The 13,468-nt window shown below is 37.2% G+C and overlaps 1 protein-coding gene across 2 annotated transcripts; it reads left to right on the plus strand.

Annotated features, from left to right (window-relative positions):
- The first annotated feature begins 2,037 nt into the window (after positions 1-2,037).
- Positions 2,038-11,833, plus strand: LOC103963787 (dnaJ homolog subfamily C member 7). Of its 2 annotated transcripts, none has more exons than XM_048590355.1 (11): positions 2,038-2,641; positions 2,770-3,009; positions 4,681-4,810; positions 6,696-6,848; positions 6,940-7,187; positions 7,276-7,345; positions 8,086-8,292; positions 9,860-10,095; positions 10,706-10,784; positions 10,851-10,979; positions 11,316-11,833. In XM_048590355.1, the coding sequence occupies exons 1-11, from the start codon at positions 2,163-2,165 to the stop codon at positions 11,412-11,414; spliced, it is 2,070 nt and encodes a 689-aa protein (XP_048446312.1). In that variant the 5' UTR covers positions 2,038-2,162; the 3' UTR covers positions 11,415-11,833. The 2 variants fall into 2 exon arrangements, with proteins under 2 accessions (XP_048446312.1, XP_048446313.1); XM_048590356.1 differs by having other exon boundaries at positions 2,039-2,641; positions 6,943-7,187.
- The last annotated feature ends 1,635 nt before the right edge of the window (positions 11,834-13,468 follow it).

A 13,468-nucleotide genomic window follows, 5' to 3' on the forward strand; every position in this document is an offset into this window, starting at 1 on the left:
TACGGCTGAATCTAGAGCTCTAATCTCCATCTCACTAACTATACCTGCACACGAGTCGGAACCACCTAAAGTAGTCTGTACGACAGGCCTGAGTGTAATATAAGTACGCTCTAGTGCTACGATCACGTGAAGGCTGGGCGAATAATCGCGGGTCACCTACGAGTCAGAACCACCTAAAGTGGTCTGTACGACAAGCCTGTGCACCTAACTTGGATCCAAGATGAGTGTGTGGTGCGGGAGGTGAACATCACGTGAAGGATTGTGCCCTACTGTGGGCGGGAGCACTAACACCGGGGGTGCAGGTTATGAGCTCTCTATGTAACTAGAAACACTACTGAACGTAAATGTAAAATCATACTCACCTGACACTTACCTGTGCGTCCACGGCACCAATACACATGTATCTATATATGACTAATAATGCATAAACGAACGGCAACCAATAAACATGGCATAATAATATAAAAACATTTTAATTCATTTTCTGGGAAACATATAAGTATATAGGTATATACGGAAAACCAAAAGCCCACTCACTGATAAGTAGAAAGGTCGTAACCCCCTTGCCTCGAGTGACCACGCTCGTCCTCGGGATAGGTCTCACCTATATGCGAAACAACTATAAAAACGTTAATTTTAAAGCACATAACCAACCTTTAGAAATAACTTCTCATACAATGCTCAAATGGAGTGTATGAATACACCAACGTGATCTACTCAACCTCAGGAACATCCCCATATTTTTAGAAAAATTTTCCACCGCCGCACGCGCCCCCATGCGCCGGCCACGCGCAGGCAAGTGCCTGGCACGCTGATGCCGTCAGGAATATTCCGTTATCCCTAACGGTAACCGTCAACGGCGTTAGGAATATTCCGTCAGTTTTGACGGAATATTCCGTCGTCTTCTCCGGCGAGGCTCCGGAGTCGGAAAATCGAGAAAAATTCAAATCGTCCTATCTTCCTCGTTTTTCAACCAAATTTCACAAAATTGGTACCAAAATGAAGCTTACAACGAGAGGAACAAAATCATACCACTTTCAAGTGCTAAAATCCGCGAAATCTCGCCTGGAAATTACCCCCAACTCCGGCCAACCTCGAAACTCATGATCCCGACGTCCAAAACCTTCAAACGAACCACCCCGAGCCTCCTAGGGACCTCACCAAGCTTTCTACAAGCTTGAAATTCCCAAAAACATGAGAAATTACGTGTGCATGAACAGTACCAAAATCGGGCATCTCGAGTTCAACGTGAAAACGATGGTAACCTTACCTGAAATGGGTACGGTTGGACTCCTACAAGCCTCACGAGCATGGATATGTATTTGGTTTCTTCGATCTGTGAAGATTTGATGGGTTTGTGTGTGTGTCCGTACGTTGTATGGAAAATGGGAAGGGAAAGGGAGCTCGGGACAGGTGCAGGGATAGGGGGAAAGGGTGAGGAAGATTATGGGAGTGTGTGTGTGGTCCACAACCAGCCACATTAACTCAAAACAACCACACAACGTAAAGAAATCGCACTAGGGGCAAAATTGTCTTTTCACGCGTACGTTTTTAAAATTTCCGGGACGAGCTGTCACATTGATTCATATCAAAACTTTTGAACTTTGCCACAAAATGCAATTCACACAATGCAATTTTTGTATTCTCAAAGTAAGATTCAGTCAATAATAAATATACACACGTACACACACACATATATTATATAATATTTTAATATTATATATAATATTATATTATATATTATTTGATTCAGGTACGGGTACGGATATGCATTGGAGATCTTATAACCATATCCAAAACCATAACCGAATAATATTTACAGTTTTTCCTCATACCAAAATATACCCGAATTTTCAAACTCAAATTCAATCCATTTGAACGGTTATCATGGTTATCGAATTTAACGGTTGAAATTTTAATCCTTACGAAGACTTAGCCTGCAAGTCATTTATCTGACTATGAGATTCTCCACTTTTCCTAAAGTAGCTTTGGAATTGAAAAGCAATCCAAACATGCGTCTAGACAAAGCAGACTTTGATTTAATACTTTGATCCTATGACAGAGTTTGTTTCATCCATAATGTAGTTGCTAGTTGCAAGTTCACAGGAAAACCTAGCAATCCAGTTTCAGCTACCGTCGCCGCCGCCATCAGCACAAAAACTATGTTTTCAGCGGCGCGTATCGTCCTACCGCTGTCATTGTCAGTGCTGGCCATAATTTATGAGTACTTCAGAACCAGACGGATATCGGAACATCCTGAAGGCGTCGATCCTGAAATCCTTGATTTGATTCGGAAACTCAGCCCCGCCGAGCTCAATAGTATTAGGAATCGCGACCCTGCCTTCCTCGATTGGATTCGGAACTTGGACTCTGCTGCTTTCCCTTCCGAATTTTCTGGAAGCGTCGACGGTCCTCTAAACCCGCCGTCTGTTCCGTCTCCTGCCCCCGCCGTGCTTGATGGTGGAAGTTCAGAAAATAGAAGTGGGTCTAGCTTCACCTTGGCTGCCTCTTCCGCTGCTCAAAGTCAAGCATCTGCATCAAAACGCCTCCAGATAAAGAAAAGTCCGGTAAAGCAAGAATCTATTTCTTTTTCTGCTGAAGCAGCCGCAGCTCAGGAGGCATGTGAAAAGTGGCGACGAAGGTCATCTTTGTCTATTCTTAAAACTCATTGTTTGATGTCCCTTTTAGTTATATTTGGACCTCTGAGTGGAGTAATATAGCCCTGTACTAAAGATGAGCTTCTTTTTGTTGAATTTGATACACCTCCAGGGGAAACGAAGCATACTCTAATGGGGATCTGTCTAAAGCTGAGGACTGCTACACACAAGGAGTGAATTGCGTTTCTAGAAATGAGACATCTAGAAGCTGTCTTAGGGCATTGATGCTGTGCTATAGCAACCGTGCAGCAACATGTCTGACTGTTGGAAGAATAAGAGATGCACTTGGGGACTGTATGATGGCTGCTGCAATTGATCCCAACTTCCTGAAAGTGCAGGTTAGAGCTTCCAAGTAAGTATTTTCTCTTTACTATTTGATATTTTCTTTTGACTTTCCAGTATGAACCTCTGCGCTAACGCAGCTTCTTTTTTTGTTGATCTCACTTTCCGACATAAACTAGGATGAGTTACGCAGACATTTCATGATATCTAGTGCGTTTTTACTTTAGACCATGAAGTTTTGGAATTTACAACCCAACCACTTGAAATTTATATGGTTGGATATATATATTTATAACAAAAGTCAAATGGACTTTAAAATTTTAAAATTTTGCTATAATTCTTGTTCAATTTTAATACAATTGATTGTTAGACTTTTGCTACTTACTAGTCCTAACAATTTCTTACACGATCCGTTAACACGACACAAAAATAATAGGTTTCGGCTCAACACGATAACTAATCGGGTCATTATCGGGTCACATGATAATAATAAGGGATTCTTAACATATTTACACGAGACTGGCACGAGGGTAATTTGTTTCGACACGATAAGAAAAAAATTATTTTGATGATTTTAATTTTTTAAACTACTTAAAAAAGCTTAGTATAAAATACAATAGATATAATGAATATGTATATATTGTTTATTAATTATTATTCTATATAAATTTTAAATTTTAAAATTTAAGTTTTATTTATTTATTTATTTTTATAGGATATTATAGGCAAAGATTGAGATTAAAATTCATAAAACACATTAAAAATAAAAATATCAAGTAATTTAAAAATACTAAACACATTAAAAAAATTATAATAATTAATTTACATGTGCGAAAAATATGTAAACGCTCGTAGTCACATCTTCTATGCTTTGAGGATGGGTATATGATCGTTTGAATTTTTAAAACCATACAAGCTCTCATGAATAGTATTTTTAAGGGAGTTCAAAATAAACAAAATTCATAATCATTAATGTACAAGTCTGAAAGATGTGAAAGCATAATAAACATTCATAATTGCATTCTCAATGCTTAGACGATAGTTACATGGTCGTTTAGATTTTTAAAACCCTCCAAATCTCATGAACAATTTTTTTTTATTTGAGTGCAAAATTAATAAAATTAATAATAATTATTGTCGAAGTGTGAAAAATGTAATCACTCGTAATGAAAAGCTTTACAACTTTCATAAAGGGGTCAACTTCAAAATTTAGTATGTATATACTAATTTAGTATTATGTTGTACATTTTTTTGGGTCAAATTATGTTTTTCATTTTTATTGATTTAAAATATATTTTTCTTAACGGGTAACGGGTCGGGTCATATTACCTGATAATATTAACGGGTTGATTTCGGATCAGGTCATATTACTATTTACTTTAACAAGTATTAAACGACATGACCCGTTAAGCTATCGGGTATGACACGAAAACGTCACGAACACAAGAAACATGACACGAATGCCGTGTCTACTACTTACCATTACTTGTACAATATTGTGCTGTTGTTCTTGGATCGTCTAGTTTTAAGTAAGATATTTTACTGGCACTCAAATTTCTGCTTCTCATAATTTTCATATGTTGTTCTGCTGGTCTTTGATTAGGCATTTCCTATTGAATGTGCTTTGTCGCTTTGATTTTTGAGTTCCGGCATAGAATTTTTCAGTCATAAATTCATAATTGCTTTTCTTTTCACACAACATAACCTTCCCTAATTGTATTTCGTTTTAAAATTCTTAAAGCTGTTATCTTGCTCTTGGGGAAGTTGAAGATGCTTCACACAATTTTAGGAGGTGCCTGCAATTGGCAAATGATGAATATGTGGACCGAAAGATTGCAGTAGAAGCTTCTGATGGCTTACGAAAAGCACAGGTAGTGTAATTAATTAAAAACCCGATCTTACTGCTTTCCATGGGATTCACCATAGTCTACATTTAACATCACTTATAAATTCCAAGTCGTACATTGTGTACATTATAAATTCTAAGTCTTATGTTGTGTACATGAAATTGGTTAATACAGTACTCATCTGAACCCTGATAATGCTGAAACTTTTTCTCGTTTTCTTAAAAACAGTTTAAGTTGCACACCACATAGTTTGTAGGGTGATTGAGCCAAGAAGAAATAAGGAATTTTCTGATTGTAAAACCCCTATTTTGGCTTGTAAAGAGAAAAGACATGGGAAAAAGGGATCAAAGTTGGAGTGTTGATCTGTTTAGGGTTTTAACTTATATTTAATTTCCTTCTTTTCATCTTGAATATATTATTTCGTCTGAAGGCGTTGCAGATTTCAAATATGCTCATAATTATTGTTGCTCATGTTTGATACTTGATTATATGGGAGGTTGTGAAATTGTAGTCAGGAATTCTTATAACTTGGTTGTAGTACAAGTAAAACCCTGTGGAACAGGTTAGAGGAACTATACTTTCAAGTTGGTATCAATTGAGGATGGCCATGGAGGTCTGACAAATGTATTTGCAAAGGCTATTGTTGAGTAAGGACCTCGTATTGTTGGTAGACAGTGAATTTAAATTTGGTCTGAGTTTCTTTTGGATTAGAATGAGTTATTGTCGGGCTGTTTTGCTGTTTTGAACAGTGACAAGAAGGCAAAGATGAGTATTTTAGTGGATTTATGTGTGATATAAGCAAGATATTATAATGAAATTTTGGGAATTTTAAATAACCATTCTGCATCCTCCAGGCCAGTAAAAAAAATTTTATAGAGCATATATCTATAATTAGTTTGAGAGATATAGGATCAAAGCAGTGTGAGCTTGAAGGTTGAACTATAGTATTCCATGTACTCTCCTAAATCTCAAATTCAAAAGCAAAGGTCTTTTATTTGTATATCTCCTCACTTGGTGCATTTTATGTATATCTGAGGAGGAGATTGTGGATCATATTTTCTCCATTGCTCTTGTTCTGCACAGTTGTGATGAAAATTGTGTAAGGGAGTTAGAGCTGGTTGGGTTATTCCAAATTGTTGTTTTGAGCTTCTAAGTACCAAGTTTGAGGCTTTAGGATGGGGGAGGAAAGCTAAATTTTTATGGGGTTGCTTTTGTGCTGGCAGTTTTTGGAATATTTGGGTGGAGCGTAATAGAAGAATTTTAAAGAATACAAGGGTGTGGGACTAAATTATGACGTAGTTAGATACTGGGCAGCTCCGCTATTTGCACATCAGTTTCGAATAAGGATGGATGCATTTGCCGCTGTGAAATGAATTTAGGTTTCAAGTCTTCAGGTTTTTGTATCTTAATTTGAGAGGTCTGGTTCTGCAAAAGTGTATCCTATCCCATGTTACTGTGGGAACGGGTGTAGATGAAATGTGGGACCAAGTTAGATAATGGGCAGCTCTTTGGACATTAGTTTCAAATGCGTAGGGATTATGATTTGTTAGCAGCAGTGAAAATGAATTTATATTTTAAGTCTTGGTTTATGTAACATTATAACTTAGCTCATTTTGAGAGGTCGTTTTTTATACTTCAGGTTAAGATATACATTTTTCTTTTATTATTTTTTGGCCAACAACAGTTTTATATTGCATACATGTACACACGTGCCAAGTTTTGCATGTAATGGGGATCGCTTGTGGATCCCTATCTGCATTGTATTTAATGATCTGAAATATCTGTATTATGTCTCAATTGGATCATCCCTGCAAAATATCAATCAAATCTTAAGCCATTGTTTTAACCATTGGATTTTTACGGAGAAGTGTTTGTATACAAACTGATTTGGGGTTTTAATTGCTGGCAGAAAGTGTCTGAATGCCTGAATCTTTCTGCTGAACCTTTGCTATGGAAAACATCAACTAATGCCGAGCGTGCTTTACAACTTATTGATGAAGCTTTGGTAATAAGTTCTAGCTCAGAAAAATTACTTGAAATGAAAGCAGAGGCTCTTTTTGCGGTTAGTGATTTATTTAATTATGTTTTTTCTTTTATTGGTTTTTGCTACTATGATTTTCAGTCAGTTGTGGGTTGAATTCTGTATTCCCTAGCAGGTGCGGAGGTATGAAGAGGTGATTGAGCTGTGTGAGCAGACCCTTAGTTCTGCGGAAAAGAACACCCTTCCAGCAGATACCAATGACCAGGTCCTTTCTGCAGATAGTTCCGAACTCTCAAAGTACTTTTACTTCAGACTCTGGCGGTGCCGCATGATTTTTAAATCCTATTTTTATCTTGGAAAACTCGAGGAGGGTCTTGCTACACTAGATAAATATGAGGAAATGATGTCAACCTCATATAGGTAACTTTTAGACACGATTTTAGATGTTAAATTTTTTTAAAGGTTTGCTTTTATTGCTTGAAGTTCCTAACACTATGCGAATGTCCAGGAATTGGAGAAAAACTCTGCAATCATCAGAACCCCTTGTGCTCGTTGTACGTGAACTTCTGTCTCATAAGGTATGCTCAGTCTGTGCCGTGTTTCTTGACTTGTACAATCCTCTCTAGGCGCACATGTAATATCACAATTGAGTAGAAATATTTGAACTCATACCTCATCCCATATTAAAGAAAGTTGGGCAGGATCCTCTTCAGCTGTCTTGCCGACATATAATTACAAATAAAGACATGAAGTATTTTCAAAACTAGATGGGACCTTCTTAACCGTGTCATTTTCCTCCTGTAGACAAAGAGTGTATTTGTTACTTAAAAGGCCTATTATCAAACCTCATTGGTTATCCTGGTGGAACTTTCTCATATGTTAGCACTTGCTATGATGTCTGCCTACGGGTTTTTTAATTCTTTGTTTTTGAGATATATAGTAGTTTCTAGTCATTCGATTGCAGATATATTTACAAACCAATCACTTTCTCGCACAATATTTCCTTTTTCAAGTGGTGTCAGGGTAAAAGAAGGTTGCACTTTAGTTTATGCTTGGCATTCTTCAGTGTCTACTAGTTTGTTTTTCCAATGTTTGATGCGTTTAATTTTGGGGAAGTGTTATTGGTACTCCACAAAGGTCATCCCTTACTCCTCCCTTATAAAAAGGGAAAATTTGTACTTTTTACTTATTTGGAGTATCAATAGCAGCTCCCTTAATTTATTCATCATTAACTGTTTAATTGAAAAATACGAAGTGCTCTACTGCATATACATGCTGCTTATGTAGTGACTTTCTTCTTTGTTACTGTACATCGTAGGTTGCGGGGAATGAAGCATTTCAGGCTGGAAGACATACTGAAGCTGTTGAGCATTATACTACTGCTTTGTGCTGCAATGTTGAATCACGTCCATTTACAGCTTTTTGTTTTTGCAATCGTGCTGGTGCATACAACGCATTGGGCCGGATTACTGATGCTATTGCTGATTGCAGTCTAGCTATAGCTCTTGATGGAAATTATCTAAAGGTTTGTTCAAAGCTGAAGTTTTCTTAATGATTCTTTGATATGGCATTGCTCATGATTTTACTTATTCATTACTTTTTTTTTCTTTGGTAAATGGACGGGCTGGTTTTATGTCTCTGTTTGATTGATATCAGAGATATACAAACTAGTAGTCTTGTTAGGTCATTAAGGGGTCGTTTGATTGACCGGACTAGGACTGGATTATGACTTCTCTATGTGGGCTTATTTTAGGCTATTTAAAATGTGGGGCCTAAATAGAACCAACCAAGCCAATCCTTGCAATTAGTCTAGGACAAGCCATCAATGTGCCCTAATCAATTTGTATTTTCTTAGTGACACAGCTTTCCGCCTGTTTTTGGGGAGCATTTGGAATGTATGTGTTGTGTGTTTATGCGGTTTCTTCCTGTGGAAATGCAATAAATGGATCTTGTCTAACACATTAATTTTCAAGGAAATCTTAAAGCACTTAATTCAATTCTATTTCTTCTTTTTTTTTTTTTCTTCTTTGAAGAAGAACTTTCTATTTCAATTGCAAGGCACAAATATCTAAGTTTCCAAGAATGTCACGTTTTAATTTCAGATTGCAATCTCCTGAACTTCTCAAATTTGTGGTCAAATTTTGATTAAGATATTCAAGAATTTTACCTTTGGGTTCACCCTTGAAAATTTAAGATATATTAGATACGAGTATTTCACTCTACTTAGAAGGTCTTCCCAGGATAAAAGATTAAAACGAAGGAATTTTCAGTCAGTTCAGTTTTGACACCATTTTCGACATCCATTATAATTTTTAATTTCTAACTAATAATTTCTCCCATATCTTTTGGTTTGTGGTTTATATCAACCTCAAAGTGCAGCTTCTCCAGGGTTAGATTTCATTTATAGACTTTAAAAATCTGGTGTGCTTTGCTCAGGTTTCCTCATGTATTGCGTTATGTTATACTGTAACGTGAATATCATTTTCCAATCTCCAATGAACAATGGATAGATGTGTAGAACATACCCTTACACGTGCTTCACAGGCAATATATTTACACATTTAGAATGGATGTGACCACCGAAATGCTCCTTGGTGATTAATTTTTCGTAAGGATATGGAATTGTTATGAATTGTTTGCGTGGGATAAAGTAATCAGGAAACATTGACATAGACATATGGATTAGAATTGTTTGCCTCCCACATTTGTGATACCAATGGGCTAGATTGGAAAAGAGTGACCTGAACTTTCAGAATGTTGTACAAGATGTTGGCAGAGTTGTCAAATACTATATGGTTTGAACTTATTGGTCCTTGTGAACCTTTTGTATTTAAGCCTCTTGAGTTATAAGTGGTTGCTTGTCTACGAACGTTTAAAATTTGAAGTCTATGGGTCGATTATGTTGGGGATGGAAGAAGACTACACTAACACAATGAAGTTGTCATTCCTCTAGTAGGTGGTGCTTTACCGCTTTAACAATCCTTACAAAGTTGCCTTTCCTGTGGCATATTGCATTTCAGAACAATAATTTTCTTTGATTGGGTCCTCCTGCATGTTATGTCAGTTCCTGTTTTCTTTTATACTTTTGGCAGGCTATTTCTGGACGAGCCACATTATACAAGATGATAAGAGATTATGGAGAAGCCGCTAAAGATCTTCGGAGACTGGTATCTATTCTCGCTAAGCAGGAAGAGGAAAAAACTAATCTGTGTGGAGCATCTGACAGATCCATTAGCGGCACAAATGTCTTGAGACAAGCTCGTCGTCAACTTTCAAAAATAGAAGAAAAAGACAGAAAGGACATCCCCTTGGATATGTACCTTATTCTGTAAGTTTATCTGCACCTATATTTGTTTCTGGCGTGTGGTTGCAAACTGGCCCCTCTTTAGGACGTTTACACGAATGCTGCTAGACTATCCAGTTAAATAATTGTTGAGGCTGAGTTGTTATACATTCGGGTGGGTGTACTGAGTAATTAACTATAACTGTTGAGGCTGAGGCTGAGGAAACCAATTTTTTAAATTATGGGTGGTTCATTGACTTCCATCTTGTTCACAATAGGTAAAGTATCCTTCTGTTGGTTTAATTGCCAAGCATAAAAAACTTCTCCAGATGGTAATTTAAGCAATTGAAAAAACGAACAATAAATGCTGGCTTTACAGTGAAGTGTATAGGAGAGCCTATGCTATCATGAAAATTTAGACTGAAGCTGCTTGCTGATAATTCCTTGGTATAATATAATTAATTATTTACAACAAGCTCATTGGTAATGCTCCATGCTCTGGATTGTAGGCAGATAAGAATAGTCCATGGAATCTAAGAAATACTTACACATGCCGTTTATGATTCTCCTAGAAAAGGTGTAGCTTTTCAAGGTAGTTTAATTCCGAGTATAATTGATTGAAACTATCATTAAGTTAATTCGGCTATAATGGTAGGGGAGTTGAACCATCTGTTTCGGCATCAGAAATCAAGAAGGCGTATCGGAAAGCTGCACTTCGACATCATCCTGACAAGGTATGTAATATTTTATGATTTGTAGCTTGCTTACTGCTATTCACCGTCTAACATGTTCTTTTATAGGCTGGTCAATTCTTTTCAAGGAGCAATAATGGGTGTTGGAAGGAGATAGCAGAAGACGTGCACAAGGATGCTGACAGGCTTTTTAAAATGATTGGGGAGGCATATGCAGTACTTTCAGACCCAACCAAGGTCTCAAAACTCTTCGCAATAATGCTTTCTTTTTTTTTCTTTTTTTTTCCGGTTATGTTTCAAATAAACAAGTCTTTGTGCAGCACCTTTTTGTTGAAAAAAGTTTGTACTTTTTTGTTCTTACTGCCATCATCCTTATTTGAGTTATCAGAGATCTTTTCCTCTTAGATAGTGATATGCTATGGGTTTTAAACTTTTATCGGTAGAGACCAGTGAGATGTTTCATATTCTGGTCAATGATAATCTAGTGATTATTGTTTGGGTATTCTGTTTCACAAAATTGATAAAATCCCAACTTTCTAAGAAATTGTGGTGTTTATTTTACTCATGTTGCAGCGTGCAAGGTATGGCACCGAAGAGGAGATGAGGAATGCACAAAAGAAACGCAGTGGAAGCAGCACATCTAGAATGCCAGCAGATGTTCAAAAGAAGTAGCAGTAGGCGACAATGGGGAGAGGTTCCGAGATCATATGGCAACTCATCTTCTAGAGGGTCAGAAGCAGCACAGTCAAGTAGATATTCTTGAAGACATGCCTGCTTAGAACCTTGACTCTTCAGAAGAGGTTTTGAATGGAATGAGGTTGGAAGATGGATTTATTGCATTGCTACATGTGTAGCTTCACTTCAAGGATCAACCGACGTGTGCAGTTGATTCAGCTTGTATGTCAATGGTAGTGTGACCTCCCAAGTTTGAAGCAATGCGGTTAATGCATCCTGAATTTAATTAGTTTGTAAATAAGTTTTCTAACGAGCTTAACAAGGTTCAAAAGAGAGTTATGAATACTAATACCATTGGTAACAATAACATAAACAGTAACGATGAATTACAAACTGAAGCTCAGATCATTGATGAATTGTTCCAAGTTTTAAGAGAGGAGGAAGTAATGTGGGCTCAAAAAAGCTTTCCCATCTTAGTTCTACATTTAGAAGTAAAAGAAATGAAAACAATAAGATAAGAGATGGGAATGGATTATGGTGGTGTCGTGGGGAGGGGCATGAACAGGTTTTTGTGTAGGATTTTAAACTGCGTTTTTCTTGTTCTTCCCCTCCTAGCACTAATGAGACGTCTACAGTTGCGAGTATTATCAAGCCTTGCATAAATGAGGAGCAAAATAATTTTTTTACTCTCCCCAATTACTGTAGATGAAGTTTGGACGCTGTAAATAGTATTGGGGCACTAAGGTACCGTTTGGTACGTGGGACGGGACGGAACAGAGTGGGACAAGGCGTTCCGTCCCACGTTTGGTGCGCCTAAAATGGGTGGAACGAGCTGTTCCACGGGACGAGTTTTGGGTGAATTTTCGTTCCACCTCACCCCCCTGGAATGACTCGTTCCACATTCGTGGAACACAAAATTATAACCTCTCTGTCTCCTTCTTCTTCCTCCTTGTTTCCATCCAAGGACATCTTTGCTCCCGCTCCGTTCCGTTCCGTCCTATCCCATCCCGTCCTGCCCCATTCCGTTCCGTCCCATCCCGTTTGCATACCAAACTAGTCGTAAAAGCCCCAGGCCTTGATCGGTTGTATACTAGTTTTTACCAAAGTTGCTGGGATACAGTTAAGAACTCTGTTTTTTCAGTATGGTGAAGGATTTCTTCAAAAATAATGCGAGTCTCCGACTGACAAATCATACAAATATAGCACTCATTCCCAAAGGGGAAAATCCAGAAACTGTTGGTAAGTCTTTGTAATGTGAGTTATAAAATAATTACTAAAGTCATTATTAAGAGATTAAAGCCTATTCTGAATCTTTGTATTTCTCCAAACCAAGGTGCACTTGCACCTGGTAGATCAATGAAGGATAATATTGTGATTGCTCATGTATTGTTCTCAAACTTTAACAGAAAATAAAAAATAAAAAATAAAAGAAAAGAAAAGGAAGTAGGGGATATGGCCTTCAAGGTGGACCTGGAGAGAGCCTATGATATGCTTAACTGAGATTTTATCAGGTATGTCCTTTTTAAGCTTGGTTTTAGTGTAAGATGGGTGAATTTGATCATATAATGCTTTACCCTTACCTCCTTCTCAATTATCATTAATGGCAATATACTTTGTTATTTCTATGAAAGATACTTGATCGACTCCTGTTGAATTTTTTATTTAAGTTGTTATGCACATACTACACTTTGTAAAATTGTGTTCATTTTGCACACCTTATCAATATTTTTTTTTTTTTTTTTGGGTAGTCTGAAGAACCAAAACTAGAATATTTTTGTTCAATGATTTGTCACTTTTCATTGACACAACTGTAGCTTGTTAACATTGACACACCCCAACCCCAAATAACACAATTTACGAGGCTGTGATGTGCTAGTTGTCACTAAATTGACCACATGACCCCATTGAGAGATTACATCACAAGCCAACTTAATAGCTAAGCCATAGTATGATAATTATGATGAAGCCATAGTAAGATAATTGTGATGTGAGAGAATTTGAACCAAAATGTTCTTTACTAATAGAATAAAAGCTACTACAAAGTCCCCTAA

The sequence above is a fragment of a genome, unplaced genomic scaffold (assembly GCF_019419815.1).
Source record: "Pyrus x bretschneideri cultivar Hongxiangsu unplaced genomic scaffold, Pyrus_bretschneideri_v1 Contig31, whole genome shotgun sequence".
Lineage (NCBI taxonomy): Eukaryota > Viridiplantae > Streptophyta > Magnoliopsida > Rosales > Rosaceae > Pyrus > Pyrus x bretschneideri.